The 17,980-nt window shown below is 36.7% G+C and overlaps 2 protein-coding genes across 2 annotated transcripts; both read right to left on the bottom strand.

Moving 5' to 3' along the window:
• Window positions 1-4,473: 4,473 nt before the first annotated feature.
• Window positions 4,474-5,642, bottom strand: LOC130461659 (uncharacterized). The gene is made up of 3 exons (XM_056829820.1): window positions 5,516-5,642; window positions 5,191-5,381; window positions 4,474-4,509 (listed from the first exon to the last, which is right to left on the bottom strand). The coding sequence occupies exons 1-3, from the start codon at window positions 5,640-5,642 to the stop codon at window positions 4,474-4,476; spliced, it is 354 nt and encodes a 117-aa protein (XP_056685798.1).
• Window positions 5,643-6,106: 464 nt separating this feature from the next.
• LOC110804079 (sugar transporter ERD6-like 7) lies at window positions 6,107-17,644 on the bottom strand. The gene is made up of 9 exons (XM_056829819.1): window positions 17,598-17,644; window positions 11,399-11,480; window positions 10,041-10,106; window positions 9,858-9,923; window positions 9,661-9,736; window positions 9,498-9,562; window positions 9,329-9,421; window positions 9,147-9,227; window positions 6,107-6,441 (listed from the first exon to the last, which is right to left on the bottom strand). The coding sequence occupies exons 1-9, from the start codon at window positions 17,642-17,644 to the stop codon at window positions 6,241-6,243; spliced, it is 777 nt and encodes a 258-aa protein (XP_056685797.1). The 3' UTR covers window positions 6,107-6,240.
• Between the last annotated feature and the right edge of the window lie 336 nt (window positions 17,645-17,980).

Below are 17,980 nucleotides of genomic sequence, written 5' to 3'. Positions count from 1 at the left end.
CGTGCTTGTGAAAAGGCCGCTACTTTAGGTGGTACCGTATCAGAAAAGGGGATAGTCTTCCTTAAACCGTATTGACGCATGACTCGGTAAGGGAAAATATAAATGGGCCGAGATAGCCCCAACAAAGAAACATAAACCGATACATCAGAACCCCCCGTCATAGTAGTCAAACCCCACCATGGTACCACCCACTTAATAGAACAGATGCCATAAGTAAAAAAGGAGGCCCATTCGGCCTCGTCCTAGCCTTGGTGCAAATATTTTCGGTTATCCAAGGCTATAGGGCGTTAATGTTTAGGATCGGCAGGAGCTTCCAAGAGCCTAAGCCGTTCCACGAGCCAAATCTGCAAAAAACGGGTACGATAAAAAAAAATAATAAAATAAAAACGGTTCCTGGGGCGCAGTTTCAACGCCCAGGACCAGGCGCCGAAAATTCTAGGGCCCAGCCCTGGGCGCTGAAACTCAGCCCCAAGGCAGGACGAATAAAAATATATATGCAAAAAAAAACAATGTATACGTGCGCGAAGAAAAATATCGATTACCTGCAGTAATAGGGGGCTTCCCTTAAAATATTCAGATTTGGCATCCTTCTTCAGCTCATCCGCACTCAGCAAAGTCTCGGCAACAACCAACGGCATAATAGAATAGCAACTTTCCATCTGGCTAATCAAGGGGATCAACCTTATGTCACCGAACTCACCATTGTTATTCGACAGCAAATAATAATTCAACAAGCAAAATACAAGGGCTCGAATATTCAATTTCTGTTCGGTCATATTCTTACTAGGCCTAAAGTGATGTTTTCCAAGTTTTGTCAAATTAACCGCATCACCTACAACAACTTCAGCAAGCATGTTAGCATCTAGTCCTAGGAAAGCCCCTATGGTTGTTTTACTCTCTTCAATAGTGCCAGGTGTGGCAGGGGTAGCATTATTAGGATAACCAAGGATCGCAGCAAATTCATCTGGCAAAGGACATATTTCGATGCCCCGAAAGACAAAAACATGATGATCGGAATCCCAAAAGCTTAGGGCTGCGTGCAGAAAATTATAGCCAATGCCTAACAGTCCGTTGGAGTGAGAAAGTGGGAATCGACATGACGAAAGCAAGGAGTAATTAAAACACAGCAAAGAAAGAAGGAAATTGAGAGTGATGGAAAATAGGGACGTATCTAGCCTCTATATATAGCTGAACGCATCAAGTGACATCCTGATCCCATTCGGAAACGCGTTAAGAAATCCAAAAGTCAAAATTCGCCAGGAAAGGGCTTTCAGCGCCCGAAGCTAGGCGCCGAAATAATTAACGCCCAGCCTTGGGCGCAGAAAATGCAGCCCAAGGCCCAGATTTCACAAAACGCGGAGCAGGAAAAGACTTAAAACCGTGTTGCTAGATACGAGGCCCTATGTACAATTAAGATCAAGCCCAAAAGCACCTTTAAGCTCCCAAATAGGAAAAATGAATGGTAAAACTTGGTCGAAACTTAGACTTGTCTCAAGAAACATATATGTACACTTTTCAAAACAAAAAAAATATATAAGGTCATTCTTCGAAACACCCAAAAATATTGTTAAGTCGTTGGTTTCTCAAATAAAAAATGTTTGTCTGTCAAAGGATTAAATCAGGCCAAGCTAAACCGAATGATATTAAACCTTGTCGCCCGAAGACTGAAGTCGCACCCCATGACTTCGCCAAAGTAGCACACCACTATGAAAGGTCGCTCGCACATACGAGCTCGACCCCAAACATGATTAAAAGACGTTATGAAGTATGCGAAAAATGACCACTAAAGCCCGAGTGCTTGGGGGCTCGCGAAAAGTATACTCCAACAAAAAAAAAGGCGCAATCGAAATCACATTCCCGGACTACGCTATACGCCGTCCCATGTTTGGATGATATCAAAAGAACAGGTTCGACCTCAGAAAAGGGTCGTCATTGACATCTGTACATGGTCCTCTGATCAAAGACCAAGTGGTGGCAAAAATCGAGCCATAAAGACTAGCTCAAAACCACGAAAGCAGACGGTCACAAGACAAAGGTCCGTCTGAACCCGTTGTCAACCCACGTTCAGGTTACAACTAAATTCGAGCATCCCTTGAAATAATTCGCTCTTGCAAGAATGAACAAAAGAAATTCTCAAAAAAAAGAAATCACAATGAACAAAAATAGAGACTTGCCCACCTCAATCAGGCAAGATCGCGCCATGAATCACGCAAGTTCCAAATCAAGGAAAAAACGAATTCAGGGATGTCCAATTGTCCACCCTTAGCGGACAGGGCTCGCCCACCTTCAGCGGGCGGGGTCTGCGTCACTAGCCGCGTAGGTCCTCAGTTTTCCAAAAATGAAATTTTCAAAAGTAAAAAAAAAACAGGCTCGCCATCTTCAGCCGGCGGGGTCTACGGCGCAAACCACGTAGGTCCTCATTTTCAAAAAATAAACACAAAACAAATTTCAAAATAGATTCGTCCACTTCTATCGGACGGGGTGTCCACCCTTAGCGGACAGGTTCGCCATCTTTAGCCGGCGGGGTCTACGTCACAAACCGCGTAGGTCCTTATTTTCAAATTTCAAAAACAGATTCGTCCACTTCTATCGGACGGGGTGTCCACCCTTAGCGGACAGGCTCGCCATCTTTAGCCGGCGGGGTCTGCGTCACTAACTGCGCAGGTCCTTAGTCGCTGCAGCGATAACTTTTTCTGGTTTTCCGTTTTTCCAAAAAAGAACGATGTGGGTAGCTTTCCCTTTTTTCCAAAGATTGGTTTTCCGTTTTTTCCAAAAAAGAACGATGTGCTGGATTTTCCTTCGTTTTACGTCCCATAAAAACAAGGGGATTTTCTCGTTTAGCTAACCCTGAAAATGAGAATCTTTTAAAACATTTTTACCTCGTGATTGGGCTTGGCCAGGCCCAATTACACTTCATAGCTTTGATTTCGAAAAAACATCTGTAGCTACTCCCAATGACAAAGTGAGGGAGTTTCTGCGCACCTTTAGATCCTTCCAATGACAAAGTGAGGAAGTTTCTATACTATCCGTTGACAAATCCCAATGACACGTGAGGGATATGTCGACACTTCAAGTGATGACCCTTAAGTCAAATGTTATCACTCGGGGGCTCGTGAGACCCTCGCCAAAACAGGTCACCATGGCTTGTGCGACGCACTCCGTCTAATACTTTGACCATCGTCTTACTCCAAGACTCAGTCAAAGGGGGGGCTAACTGTAGACACCTACTTTTGTCCCCATTCCCGAAAGGGAAGGTTCGATGATGAAACCGTAAATCTCCACTTGACAACGCATCTCCTATAAAATAACGAATCTCAATTCCCCTTTTCATTTCACCCAAAACCTGCTATATTATAGAAACCTGCTATTTATGGAAACCTGCTAAAAATAGTAAATGCCGTAATGGTAGTTGTTAAAAGTGGCAAGTCATAAAAGATAGAAACCTGTCAGAATTCGGTGTTGCACTCCAACATAAATCCTAAGTGAGATAGAAATTGCGAGAGAATCCTATTCCTAATATGATTCGAAAGTAAGAGTTACGTATTAATTAAAATCCTAACGATCCTAGAGTTCGTAACGGGCCCAGACGCATCCCGTCACAACACTACAAAAAAACGCGGCACATTGTGACGCTTTCTGGGTCAAATTGCGACGGGAAATTGTGTCGCAATTTCACATAGCGACGCTTTGAGAGAGGGTCGCTATTTTCATTGCCGCTATTTACCGACGCTTTAGAGCGTCACAATTTGCAAAATATCTATGTATTTCGCCGCCACTATTTGGGATATAGGGACTCTATAGATAGTCGCAATATTTAGACTGCAAAAAGCGTCACTATTTGCACGCTTATAGACACATTTCTCAGCCACTATAAACCATATAGAGACGCTTTAGACACCCGAAATATATAAACTCTCATTAGAGTCCCTATATGTTTACTTTCGTTCAAGTTCTCCTCATTCCCTCCAAAATAATTTAGACCCTTTGGAGCGTCACAATTTGCATCATATTATTTTTCATATATACATAATAATTTAGACACTTTGGAGCGTCACAATTTGCATCATATTTTTTTTCATATATATATATATAGATAAATTAATCTAAAATCATGAATTATCTATAAAAATATATATCGACCATAGATAATCATAATCAAATACAAGTATTAACTTACTACGTACATTATCTTAAAGCAATATATATATATATAAATATATATATATATATATATATATATATATATATAACGTCATGCTATGATATACATTAAATTAATTAGCAGAGTCTAGTCAAACTGGAATAAAAGCGATATTATAAAACAAAAATAACTTTCTAACTGGCATTATCATTTTTTCTACAAGATAGTCCAAAACTAAATAAAAACAACTTCCTGGCTACGAACAAACTAATTACCAAGTAAACCTATCTTTATGCTAGCGTAGCTTCAAGATAACGTGTTCATCTCTTGATCTACATTTTACTATTACCACTTGAATCATCAATAATCTGCAAAGAAAATTTAATATGTCAAATATATATACAAAGCATGATGAACATATTTTAAAATCAAGGGAAAATTAACAGTAATCCTAACCAGGCTTGATCCTAACTACTAGAGGACTTCTCAAAATAATACTAACTATTAATCGCCCCTTCCCAAATAGTTCTAAGCTTGTAGCATGTGGCTTTGGTGGTTCAGCTATTAATCTCTAGGCAGCAACACAAGTCTCAGAATATTTCAGCAGATAGTCTAGAAAACCAAATAGGTTTGGTCAGATGGAAAAACGATATCTTAGAGAAATTTTACATTTTATAAGCTAATAACAGTACAAGGGAGCACTACAAGCAATCAAAAGGATTTTAAGCAGGTTGGTAGGCTGACAATTTAAACCAAATAGACAATGTAGAAAAGGACTGTTACCAGGATGATAACTCCTTTGGTCTATTAAGTTGATGTACACATGCCTCTGATGGAGACTTGGAATGTACAAGCCGCTGAAACTTGTCCGACAATTCTTGATAAGGTTGAATCTCTGATGGGTGTACACGAAGAATTGCAGTCTTTTAGTGCTCCATCTTTACTTCTGAACAATTTAGGTTCTCCTGATTTCATTGAAATATGCAAATAAAAATTACAGCTGAAAATATAACAAACGTTTCTGCAACCCAAGAACTTATACAACATACTTCAATTGCTGAAATTGCTGCTTCCCTGCAGATCGAAGATATGTCAGCACCAGTACAACCTTCAGTGAGATGAGCCAGCTCGCTTACATCAACATCAAAACCGCAAGGCATTTTACGCAAATGAACATGAAATACGTCAACACGATCTGTTTCACTAGGGGGTCCAACATATAGGAGTCGATCAAACCACCCTGTTCAATAACCGGGTCCAAAATCAGGAAAATATTTAAGAAGTTGGTAACATGCAGGATAAAGAAAAAAAAAAGTAAATTTAACCAAAAAAATTACTCATATTTGTGTATCAGAGAGAGCCGCAGAAGATCACCTGGTCTAAGAAGGGCAGGATCAATCTTGTCAGGACGATTTGTAGCAGCAATAACAGTAACATTAACTCTTCCATGTAGACCTAGAAGAAAGCAGGTCTTCTTAGGGTTCCAGACATCATATGACATGAATAAGAAAAAACATTTTCGGACCATACATAAGTCTAGTTTGCTTCACTTTTAATTGACACAATTTCCATCATTGCACCATGCCACCACTTAACATGAGGGGGCCTTAAATATACTCCAAGATTGTAGATATCTTCACATGGTTCTTTCAAGTTCACTAATAGATATTGAGTGTAAAATAAGGAAACAATCCAGTTCCAATAAGAATGCAAACCCAAAGGAAAACTGAAGAAAGGCGTAAGGGTACAGATTAAAGAAAGCAACAAAACAGCAAGAAGACAACAGAGGGTAAATAGCTAAAACAGGTTTACGACAAAGTAACACTTCCAATCTATTAAATAATGATACTGCTACTAGACCCACAAATAGCTTACCATCCAATTCAACCAAAAGTTGACTCATGACCCTATCTGCAACTGAAACACCATCACTTTCCTTTCCACGGATGACAACAAGATTGTCTATTTCATCAAAAAATATAACTGATGGCGCGTTAGCTCTTGCTTTGGCAAAAAGAGATCTAACAGCCTTCTCAGATTCATCAACCCACTTGCTGAATAACTCTGGACACTTGACAGCCAGAAAATTCAGTCCTGCCTCAGAAGCTACAGGACGGGCCATGAGCGTTTTGCTGCATCCAGGGGGGACCAAACAACAACACTCCTGTTGGTGGGCAGGTTCCAATTCGCTCGAATGCATCCTGGGGCTTTTGAGGCCACTCAACAGCTTCCATCAATTGTGCCTTCACTTCCCATGTCCACCCATCTTCCCACTTGACCCAAGGGATCTCAAGAGTTACCTGCAGAAGAAGAATGTAAAAAAGGAAAGAGATTAAACCATACTTCATACAATACTTTGGGGGTTGAATTATAAAGACCAAAAGAGATTGATTGTAAAAATGTATATGATTTAGACTCACATGACCTTCTTTCTGCTAAAAGCAGCAGGCAGCTCCCTCGACCATTACTCAACTTTCTCTCTCATAACAACCCCATGGTACTATAGAATTTTACCGGCGCATAAATCATATTATATAATTTTACCATCGCATAAACCATCCACACTTTTTGGTTTACGTTAATAAACAAGCACAAATACATAAATGCTTTCTCTCGAGCTATGTACCCCTCTCCATTGGTTTTCCATTCGAGGGAACTTGGAGGCCTGCACGGTATTGGTACAGACTGGAAAGAAAGACGACCTGATTGTGGTAGATAACACTGGCCTCACTCCAGCGCAATTGGCTGCTGAAAAGAATCACAGACAAGTTGCCTTTTTCCTTGTACGCCTTGCATTCTAAACTGGTTTCCTTACGTGTGAATTACATTTTGATATGGTGAAAATCTTCTTCATACATTCTAATGTTATGTTTATAGGAGTCGTTGATTGCAGATGAGCTATTTGAATTTTATTCTTTCTAGTAGGTCGTTGACTCTTCTAAAAATCATGTTATCTTCTCTATATCATTATTAGCCAAGGCTATGCAATGGTGTGTCAATTTGGTGAATTCAACTCGTTTTTCTGTTTGCTAGTTGCACTATCAAGGATTCCTGAATCTGTTGAATTCAAATTAAAATTTGTTTGGGATTTCAGTAATTGTTGTTTTGTTCAAGTCCCATGTGTATCAGGATTGGTTTGTTTAAAAACTTAGAGGTGCTAAGAAAGTAAGAAGAGCTGAAAACGTGTACTTGTGTACCAGGAGTTGGTTTCCTAATTAGATTAGGTTTAGTCTTCTTATTTCAGAATCTTTTTAGGGACTAGGTATTAGATATGTAATTTGTTAAGGAGGTAGTGAGGTACTAGGACAGTTTATTAAGATTATTTCAGCTCTTTGCTTGTAATTTTCAGATTTTGAGATAAATATTCAGGAAATTTTTCAAAAATTCTTTTGTGGAAGGAGAGACTTTTAACTAAAGAGTCTGTTGTAAATCGGTGAGTAAAATAAGATTAAATACACTTGTGGGCCAGTGAAAACACTGAAAATTAGATCAGGTAGATTAATTGCATTTAGTGAGTGAAGCTCATATAATCAATCTAAACCCTTTCTAATTTGTACCTTAGGGGAGTAAAGCCTTTGAATTCCTAGGGTTTTGGCAGTTGAGTAAAGATTGTTATAGATCTAACAACCTTCTCAGATTCTGCAATGTTCAGGTCAGCTGTCAACATGGCTGCTAAAACTTTTGATTTACATGGAACTTCAGGTTGTAGGTTTCTGCTAGTTGTTAAGCTACATCACCTGGGGGGGGTCGGACTTTCCTGTGAATTGGTCAGGTGCTATGCATATTGATCTGCTATTTTCTCAAATTTTTGTTGGCCACAATACCATATTGATCTGCTATTTTCTGGCTCCTACCAACCTTGTTTAGGTATAGAGTTTTACTTTGCAATTCATTTATTTTTCTGATCGATCTGTATGTTTCTTCTTGCAATTCTGTTTTGTGAGTCGTCAGTATTGCAATTCATTTATTTTGCTGATCGATCTGTAACTCTGTAAGAAAGGATTGAGATGTTTCTTGTGAAACAAAAAGGCTTTGTTAGTGGATCAACTGCAATGCTTTCTCATGGTTGATGTATTTTTCCATGACCTTAGAATCCAGATGGGAGTAGTATAAAGTGAACATGCTTGAAATATTCTGATAAAACTTAGTGAAGTAGAAGTTCTAGTAATTCAAGAAGAGTACAGAGGAAAGATAACTTGACTTATCAAATTTATTTGTCGGAGGTTGTGAAACGTCTATCAGAACAAACACAATTGGATGGAGGTTGGAGTGGAGTATGTGGTTGATCTTTATTGTCAAAATGGTATTTGGCTGGGGGGTGGGTTTTGATGGGAAACCATTGTGGATTTTGACCATGATATTTTCCTTATATAGGTAGTAGAAATACATTTGGTGATGGTAGGCATTGTTAGTTGTTATTTTATCTTTTGTGTAGGATATGAGAATTTAGTGCTTCAAATTAGGCTGGACATAGAGTGAAGAAACCACTAGCTGATCTGCATTGTGGCGGTCTGTGTGTCCGTGTGTCCCGGTCCAAATTTCGAGTGACATAGGTTGTGGTTTGGAACAGGGATAACTTTTGGAAAAGTGTTTATCACTTTTGGCTAAAGCTAATGAAAGCTCAAGAACTCAAATTTCTGATCTGATGAACATTTTTTTTTGTGTTGTTGGTCAAGTGAATTAATCAATTCTCTTTAAGTAGCGCAACTCGCCTCTGCCCTTGCTTATTTAATCAGATAAACAAATTGAGTCAGATTTGGCTCATTGGTTTAGTGATCAGTAAGACAAAGTACTGTTAAATTATGAAATCTAAAGAACATTATATATAGTATTTTGTTGGCCCGTATATGATGTGATTTGTTAATGTGTGTGAGTTGTCATATACGAAGTATTTAACAAAATGAGTTGAGAAAACCCTATAAGATTAGGGAGTTGTGTTAAGACTTATGGATTCACAAATTTGACACAATCAGCTGATAACATATAACAAGGGTAGAAGTCTTACCGTTACAGAACGTAGATACCTCTTTTGAAACAAGTCAAACATATTAGCTTTGGGCATCTTTTCGAGTTCTTCTATGTAATCCTGTCAATTGAAAGTCGTAATGTGCAAATATGAGTAGGCCACTTCAGTGCTTGAGTATAATAATAGTCAAATTGAAAGAACCAGCTTAGAACAACTAGTACTTGAATCTCAGCAGCCTCATGGGTTACATCTGCATCCTTGCCACGAAGTTTCTGAAATGCAGCTTCAAACTCCTTTTGAGATCCTATTTTCGCCTGTATTTACTTCGATTTGATATGATTGTTCCAATTGAATTTTATACCTAATTTTGAAATGATTCTGTATGCTTACCATCCATCTTGGAGATTCTGGAATGAAGCATAAACCCAAAAGCAGAACAGCACATGGAACAAGTCCTGCATTATATGGCTAGTAAGTCTCTTGCTACAAAGTCTAAGATTTTTGTTTTAAGTAATCAAACTCAGCAATGAACTCCTTTTCCCTAATTCTTTACCAGTTAATGCTAAAGTCCTCCATGATAAAACTATCCCTATTATAAACGCCACTGAGACGCCAGTACAGATCATGACCTACAATAGGAGAAAATAGTGTAAGTCTATGCAAAAACCGTAATAATATCATTATTAAAATTTGATATGGTAACTGCAAGAATTTTTAGTAAAACATGAAGTACAACAGTTACAAAAATACCTGGTTTAATGTTGTAAGTGCTCCTCGGAGATTTACAGGTGATATTTCCGCAATGTAAACAGGTACCTGTTGATTTTACCATATCATGTTGGCTAGCACTTCAATGTAAAGCTGCAAAAATGTGGCCATTGAACAGAGTTTTTTTGTCTAGAAAGATGGCATATAACTCCAAAGCATACATACCACATAGGAGAAGGCACCCATTCCATATCCTCCTGCTAGTCTTCCTATATCCAATGCTAAAGAACCCTGGTTAATTTACGAGAAATTTATAGATAATTTATTTCTCTGAAACAGAAATTCAGTACGGATTAAAGAGGTTAATAATATTTGAAGCTGAACCTTGGAAAAATATATGGAAAACCATCCTCCCACACAGAAAGCAGTACAACTAGTTTTGGGATGTTTTCTAATTATTTTTGTGATTTTAAAGGAACTTTTCGAGGAAATTTGGGCTTTTCTTGAGGTAATTACAACTCATTGCATAACGTCATACTGAGGTAATTACATCTCATTGCAGAACGTCATACTGGGAAAATAAATGTACCTTAACTAGCAGTAGCATCTAAGTCTAATGAAATTACCTAATATCTAGAGTCTAATCTCTTGTTAACTGATTACTTTGCTTTTGTATTACTAGTTAAGGTAAATTTATTTTCCCAGTATTCACAAATATTGCAGAGTCTAGTTATATACAGCTTACCTATTGTGGGTTAGGATAACCTATCAAAACAACAATATGCATTTATATTCAGTCAGAAATCACCAAATGCAAGAAAAATCTTGGGAAATTCAACCATATAAGATGTTATAAACAGGAGTAAAATATAAAAAATCACATCCAATGAAACCACCCACAAACTAATCGGTTTGATTAATAAGAGGTCGGAGGGGGAATACCCAAAACAAATTCACGGGCCATAGTATTGGCTTTAGTAGCTAGCAACGTTGAAATTGAGAAAGATAGTAAAGCCTAAACCTTCACAGGATGCATTTGCAAAAGCACAATTGGCAATAAGAACATAAATGTAGAGGCAACCCGGATAACAACACAACATACCGCACAACAGTCTGCAGTTACCAACACCACCGCAATCGCAGAAGCTCATCAACAAAAATCCCACCCAAAACAGAGAATAAAAATTAAAGGGGTGGAAATTTAAGCTACGGTTCTATGAAAAACTCGGCCAACGCAAATCACAACTGTGCAAGTGAATTATTATTGATGATTTTGTAAAAGCATTGAAATTTAAACAGCAATTAAACAACAACATCAGCATCTCTGTTGTAATAAGCAGAAATATAAAACAACTAGAATCTATATGCAATATAAATGACTAAGAAAACCAATAGAAATTAAAAAGTAATTAAAATACAGCCTTGATCGAAACTAACTACATATTAACCCTAAATTAAAACATAAAAACAATATGTTGAATTCTTGCATAAATCTGTTAAATTGCAAGAAAATTACTATCAGTATGAATTAAAAAAAATCAAACACACAAATTCCGCAGATAAAAGTAAAAAAATAAACAAACCTTCAAGAATTTCTTGATTGAATTGGGCGAATCTATCTGAAAAAACAAACTAGCTGTAATTCTACAACCCACGAACGAATTTCTCCAGAAAAAAACACTAATTTATAGATGCTTGAGATGGTTTTGTTTGGGCAATTATGAAGACGAATTAACCAGCTGGGATTTCAATCCTTAAATATTGAGAGGAATGAGATTATTGCTACAAACTGTGGACGAATTTGAGGATTTACCGACGAAATTGAGGGGATTCCGAAAGCTTGAGCGATTCTCTAGGAATGTTTCAGAGAGCAGTTGATTGTTGAGAGTAGAGAGCAGTTGATTGTTGAGAGTGAGGGTTTAGTCGGTTGTTTGAGGGAGAAAATCGTGGAGCAGGGCGTGGGAGCAGGGCGTGGGAACAGAGTTAGGCGGGATATCTTTTTGGCGAAAATATTTGGCGAAAATATTTGGCGAAATATTAACACGTGGGTTTCACGTGTTTTTTATGGTAAATAGCGACGCTTTAGTGTGTCGTAATATATTGCGAGCCTCTAAACCGCCGCAATTTGCAAAGTAGTATTCGCGCCCCCAAAATCCTTGCGACCCTTTGTTACACCGTCACAATTATTCCGTCTACATATGTATCATTTTCCTGTAGTGCAAGGTTAATACGCACTAAAAGACTCAATTAAAGTCTCAAATACTCGGGATTCTAGGAATCCGAATCTGACTAAGAAAAATGGCCCAGATCCTATTTTCAACGCCTGGTTCTGGGCGCCGAAATCTTCGGCGCCCAAGCCTGGGCGCTGAAAATACCTGGTACGTGTTTTTTCCTAATTCCTCGTGGATTAGAGTTCTGCAATTTTATCTTTCCACGAACTCTTTTCTATAAATAGGGCCTTAAGTTCGACGTGAAAAGGACACAACACACAATTATTATTCCGAGTATTGACTCTAAACCCCTAAGCCTAAGCCTCACGCTGCAAAACTGATCACGCATTCTGTCGCAATCGATCCATAAATCGAACAGAACGTATCCTGTCCCATAATTTGAGATTCGTTAAATAAAAGGAGAAATAGCAAAGTCAAAGTGGTTAGTTTTCTGAGAACCGTGACGCACCTCTCAAGGGTGCGTCGTAATGTGTCCCTTTTCCATGGTTTAATTGCTTTCCTCGCCCTTTTATGAACTGTTAAACTAACTAAATCTGATTGTTCGATCACGCTTAATAAATATGATATTTTTGGGAAATTGGATTATCATGCTAGGTCCCTTAAAACAATCTAAATCAGATAATCGCGCTCGATCTAGTACTATATGGTGCATATTGTTAAAATCAACTCAGATTAGTTTAATAGTTAACGCATGTCCCTTCAATTATTTATGCTGAGCTAGTAAGGATATCCTGCCTCTAGAGTTATCCAAGAGCGAGTACTCCTCTCGGTAGTTACAGTCCCCCGAACCCTCAATCTCTACCCTGCGGGTGTACGTTGAGCGATCCCCACCACCAGGGATCACAAGGGAACCTACGGCCGTCGTGGTCAAACATAATTGCACTCTCTTTATGTCACGATAACCGGGTTTTGTCAGTTTTTCTCATTGTCGTTAAAAACTGAATGGCGACTCCTATATTACTAGTCAATTGGGTGTAAACTCACAGGAAATCCAATTACACTTGATTTGACAAAAAGTAGTGTCACACCCACGAGGGACGAGGTCACGCATTAGCCTCGTGCTTTTTCGACCCCCTCACAGAGTCCAAGCTTGAAAATCAATCAACGCCTAAATCTAGGTAAATTTCCGAGGGCTCTTCAAATCTAATTTTCTACCTTTCTTATTTCAAGTTTACTAATACTATGATGTTCTTGTGATGTTCATACTCACTTGAACTAGGAAATGGTTCAAAGGAGTAATCTTTGAGGGGATTTCATACTTGAAACCCCCCTCAAATGATCTTCCAAACTCCCTTTACAAGTTTCAAGTTTCAATCTTTATGCTTTGTTTTCAAAAAATATGATTAGTAAGTTGAGGCTTTCATTCTTGAAAGTGTCAACAATCATCATTCAAATCTTCAAAAAGCTTTAACTTTATGCAAGTTCAAGGATGTTTGGAAAAGTGCAAACCCTTTTCCAAACTAGAACATATGAACTTCCATATTTCTATGTCCAAGATACACGTTCTACATTCAATATTCAATGATGTTTAAATAATGAGACCAACTTCTCTTTAAACTAGAATCAATTTCAAGTCATGGAGCATATTAAAGGTGAGACCTTTTAACATGGAAAAGTCTAATCTTTAAGAACCAAGCCTCCTAATTTCATTATTTAAGTTCAATATTCAAGTTGCTATATTCAAGTTCAAGTTCAAGTTCAATATTCAAGTTCTATTTCAACATTTGATATGAAAAATTGATGATACTTTTTAATGAGCAACTCATTCTAAAGTGAGATTATTTTTACAGGATTTGATTTGATGGGGAGCCAAATCACTTTTGAGTAAGTGTTCCTCAATCGGAATTTCGATATCCAAGTTATTCAATTTCTATCGTACAAGTTCAATGCTTTATTGCTTATTTATTGCTTATTTCAATTCCGCACCTTTAAATATTGCACCTTTCAATTTTGCAGTTACTATTTATGCAAATTTACTTGCCTAGTCCTTCTAGGCAATATGGTTTACACCTAGTCCTTTTTTTAGGTGCATGGTGTATAATCTTTACTAATTCCACACTTTACTTTCTATTGTGATGATGCTTTATTTGTTTATTGCTTTCATCACCCAACATGCTAAATCAACAAGATACAAGTTCTAATCACGCTTAACAAAGATAATTTTTGGACAATCCGGCTTAGGTTCCCTTAAATTTAACTTAAAGCAAAGTGATCACCATACAAACTTAGCAATTTCAATGCTCTAAACAAGCACACTCACCCACCTAAATATTAGTGTCATGTTAGGATTTGACTCCGAAAATGGTGCTTGTATTGTATGAAACATTTGCAAATTTTGCTCAAATAAGTGTCTCGTTCCCTTACCCGAGTTTCTAACGGTTTCAAGTCTTATGCTTTACCTGAGTCATACATGGTCTTTCCAAACCGGACCCGAAAACTTTTTTGGTGGCGACTCCACGAAGTACAAAAAAATACCCAACAGGGTGGGGGGGGGGGATAGAATTTTCTCTCGAATTGATTGATGTATTCCGAATAGACATTGGATGGATAAATACTCTGATGTCACTATTGAGGTAATAGAGAGAGGGGTCTTAGATCACCTCCCCCTTCTCTTAAACTTTGAGATTAATATGACTCCATATTAGGGTAATTAATATGTAAAGGGCGGAACGATCTTTATATTGTCTTAGGTCTTCTGTGATTATCTTATATATATATATATATATATATATATATATATATATATATATATAGAGAGAGAGAGAGAGAGAGAGAGAGAGAGAGAGAGAGAGAGAGAGAGAGAGAGAGAGAGAGAGAGAGAGAGGAAGGCTCATGTGAGAACACCCTATATATGTGATAACACAATCTTATGTGAGAATAAATCTTGGCCTTTGGATAGTTTCTAATCTAACAGCTGAAAATCAATGGATTAGTAATGGTATTTTTGTAAATTCATTGAAAATATCCTAGCCAATTTCTACTCTTTTCACGTGTAATTCTTTCTTTCTCTCTGTAACATTTGTTTTCTCTCTATTCCCTCTCCTCACTTTGCTGCCATTAAAGACCTCAATCAAGGTCGAATTTTGCTTCAATTTCTGCCATTTTTCCGCCAAAATCTTCGAAAATTCTCCATATTTTTGCAAAAAAGTAGTAACATTTGAATAATTTACCAAAAAAACAAACAAATTCGTAAAGTAAAACCTTACAAATTCATGAAATAGAACCCTAGAAATCTCAAATGTCAATTTCGATAAAAGTATAGAATTAATCGAAGCGACGAAGCAGCGAATCAACCAGGAATAACTTATGAAACAAGGTTAGTAATAATTTGAGAATTTTGAACCATATTTGCGTTTTTTATACGTTTAGTTAATTTTTTTAATTTTGATGAAATATGTTGACGCAATGTGATGATAACGATGATGATTCGCAAGTTATGGGAGCATAAACTATGGATGAAGAAGATCCTCCAACAAATTCGTAAGTAATTGATTTTTTTTGGAGTTTATGATCCTAATTTGAAGTTAGATTTACTGTTCCAATTGTTTTATTTGATGTTCAATTTTTTTATATAATTACGTTCTATTTTTCTGGATGTATCTGATTAAAAAGTTTAGGTGGAGATTTTAATTAATGCTTAATTGATTTCGAAGAATTTCTGTGATTAATTTAAAATTAATTTCTGGAGATTTGAATGTTCTAAACTATGTAACATGATGTTCTAAACTATGTAACATGATGTTCTAATTAAATCTCTTGTCGGAATTTTCCCTAAAGGCTTGTTAGTTCATTTATTTTTCCATAATTGGTCTAGGGATACTAGCTTTTGCCAAAGATGAGGTTGAGTTGTCTAAGATCAAGAACGAGGATAAATACATAAGGTCCTGGTTCAATAGGATGTTCTAAACCATATAACATGATGTTATAAACTATGTGTTAGGATGATCTAATATGATATAATTAGGATCCAAATTATTATGATAGGTAGGAATTGGCAGCTTGGTACTGAACTATCGCAGACTCTTTCACCTATTCATGATAAGGATTTCATTCTCAAATGTCTAAAGTTTTTGTGTTAGTTCTATGGTCAAAAGTGATGTTCTTAGAGATATGTTTCAGATAGTTATTTGTTCACGGCCATTATGTTCTTCAGATATGAAGACTTTTTCTCATGTCAAGTTATGGCTTTATCTGCTTTAGTTCAATCCTAATTGTTGTTTGAAGAGAAATAAAAGAGACCAAGTTCCCAATGTGCTATCGAAGTTTCAGGAGGGGCCTTACTTTTTTCACAATACACTGAAATTGTTGTCTATTGTTGATGGTTATAATGAATCATGATGCTATGTAGACATAAAAAGATGCACATACCTAATTCCATGGCTTCGATGTGTGTTCCTTTATCCATGAAAGATCAAGCACTTATTCATTCCTAACATTCAATGATAATATTCATTACCTCAATTCTTTAGAACAATAATTTCACTTTTTAGAACATTAAGTTTCACATTTTAGAACATAAAGAGTTTAGAACATGAAAGTTACTTTTTAGAATGCTTTAGGCCTTCAAGGTGGCCTATCTTGTTTAAGGTAAGCTTAAGCTCAAGCTCGGACTTGATAATTTTAATTTACGTTTAGCCGATCCACGTTGGAGCTTCATGAAAACATATAATGTGTACAAAAATTGCCTAACTTTTCTAGAACATAATTATTCAGTTTTTAGAACAAATGGAACAATATTTGGAACACAACTAAACAAATATTAGAACATTATAGTTTTTTCTTTTAGACCTCAAGTTCTAACACATAATTTTTAACTCCTTTTTTTTTAATCCAAATTGCAAGGTGTACTGGGATGATGTATGTTTTACTTTAGAATTCTTTTATAGCAATTTCATGAGGATGGACCTAACTAGTGAGTATTATGATTACCATATTGGTCTTTTTCATTCAAGAAAACTAGCATGCCAACCTTTTGAAATTTGAATACAATTAGGCTAATCAACTCATAGCGAAGTTCATGTGCATAAGATTTGGAGAATTTATTTTTGCTTAAAATGCTCAAGGTATTGGTATATTTGCTACTGCAGGTCGAGAAGTTTTGATTTCTGGTTTGCAGCTCTGTTTCTGGAAATATATTTCAACCTACCTTTTTTTTTGGTTTGCTTTCCAATAAAATAAAATGTCTCAGTGTGCTATCTTAGTTTCTTTTTTCTTGTTTACTTGAAAAATGGTTAAGCAGATAAGTAGAAATTATGTTTTATTTAATGGGAATGAACTTGTGTGGCTACTTAGAAGTGGTTCTGTTCGGAATAGGTTGCTTTCATCTTTTTCCTGTTTAGTTTCTATATAGATTTCATATTTAGAACATCGATATATACCTTTTAGAACATAAGTGAAAATATTTAGAACATACAATTTACTTTATTATGTTAAGATATAAAGCAAGAATCTGATGATGCTTTAATTCCTAGAGGATATTTGGTGTATAATGTTTATATGTATTAATTATGTTTTTCGGGTTCTCATTATGGTGTGTACTTGACAAGAGCACAAGCTGGCATGAGCAGCATCAAGAGCACAAGCTGACAGGGGCATCATCTTGTAAGAGGTTTGCTTCGTACTCATAAAGCATAGTTTTGGTTTTTTATTTACTTTATTTATCCTATTGAAATAAAACTAGCCTACTAGCTCAATAGGTAGAGCTTTGTGCAAATGCACAAAAGATGTGGGTTCGAATCCCACGTAGGTTAATCATGTAAGTTTAGAACATAAACCACATTATTTAGAACAAAAGTTCATTTTTTAAAAACATGGACTAAAAAAAACTTTAAAATACTTTAAAGCAACAAGTTATTAGCACAGAAAGGCGTGATAGATGATTAGACTCAAAAAGTCAGAAGGGTCTCGACTCAAATGAAAGTTGAAAGTTATGAT

This window comes from Spinacia oleracea, chromosome 5 (genome assembly GCF_020520425.1).
Source record: "Spinacia oleracea cultivar Varoflay chromosome 5, BTI_SOV_V1, whole genome shotgun sequence".
NCBI lineage: Eukaryota > Viridiplantae > Streptophyta > Magnoliopsida > Caryophyllales > Amaranthaceae > Spinacia > Spinacia oleracea.
The sequence above is the reverse complement of the archived record's forward strand: the minus strand, read 5'-3'. Positions and strand labels throughout refer to the sequence as shown.

Excerpts from the sequence above, each read along its gene's own strand:
- LOC130461659 (XM_056829820.1), bottom strand. The coding sequence starts at position 5,642 with ATGTCATATGATGTCTGGAACCCTAAGAAGACCTGCTTTCTTCTAGGT. Across the intron at positions 5,382-5,515 it reads TCCTGCCCTTCTTAGACCAG|GGTGGTTTGATCGACTCCTA; the intron begins GTGATCTTCTGC and ends GTTATTGAACAG. Across the intron at positions 4,510-5,190 it reads CAGCAATTTCAGCAATTGAA|ATTATTGATGATTCAAGTGG; the intron begins GTATGTTGTATA and ends TTTTCTTTGCAG.
- LOC110804079 (XM_056829819.1), bottom strand. The coding sequence starts at position 17,644 with ATGATGCCCCTGTCAGCTTGTGCTCTTGATGCTGCTCATGCCAGCTT. Across the intron at positions 11,481-17,597 it reads GATGCTGCTCATGCCAGCTT|AAATTCGTTCGTGGGTTGTA; the intron begins GTGCTCTTGTCA and ends TTTTTTCTGGAG. Across the intron at positions 9,228-9,328 it reads ATGAGGCTGCTGAGATTCAA|GATTACATAGAAGAACTCGA; the intron begins GTACTAGTTGTT and ends TTCAATTGACAG.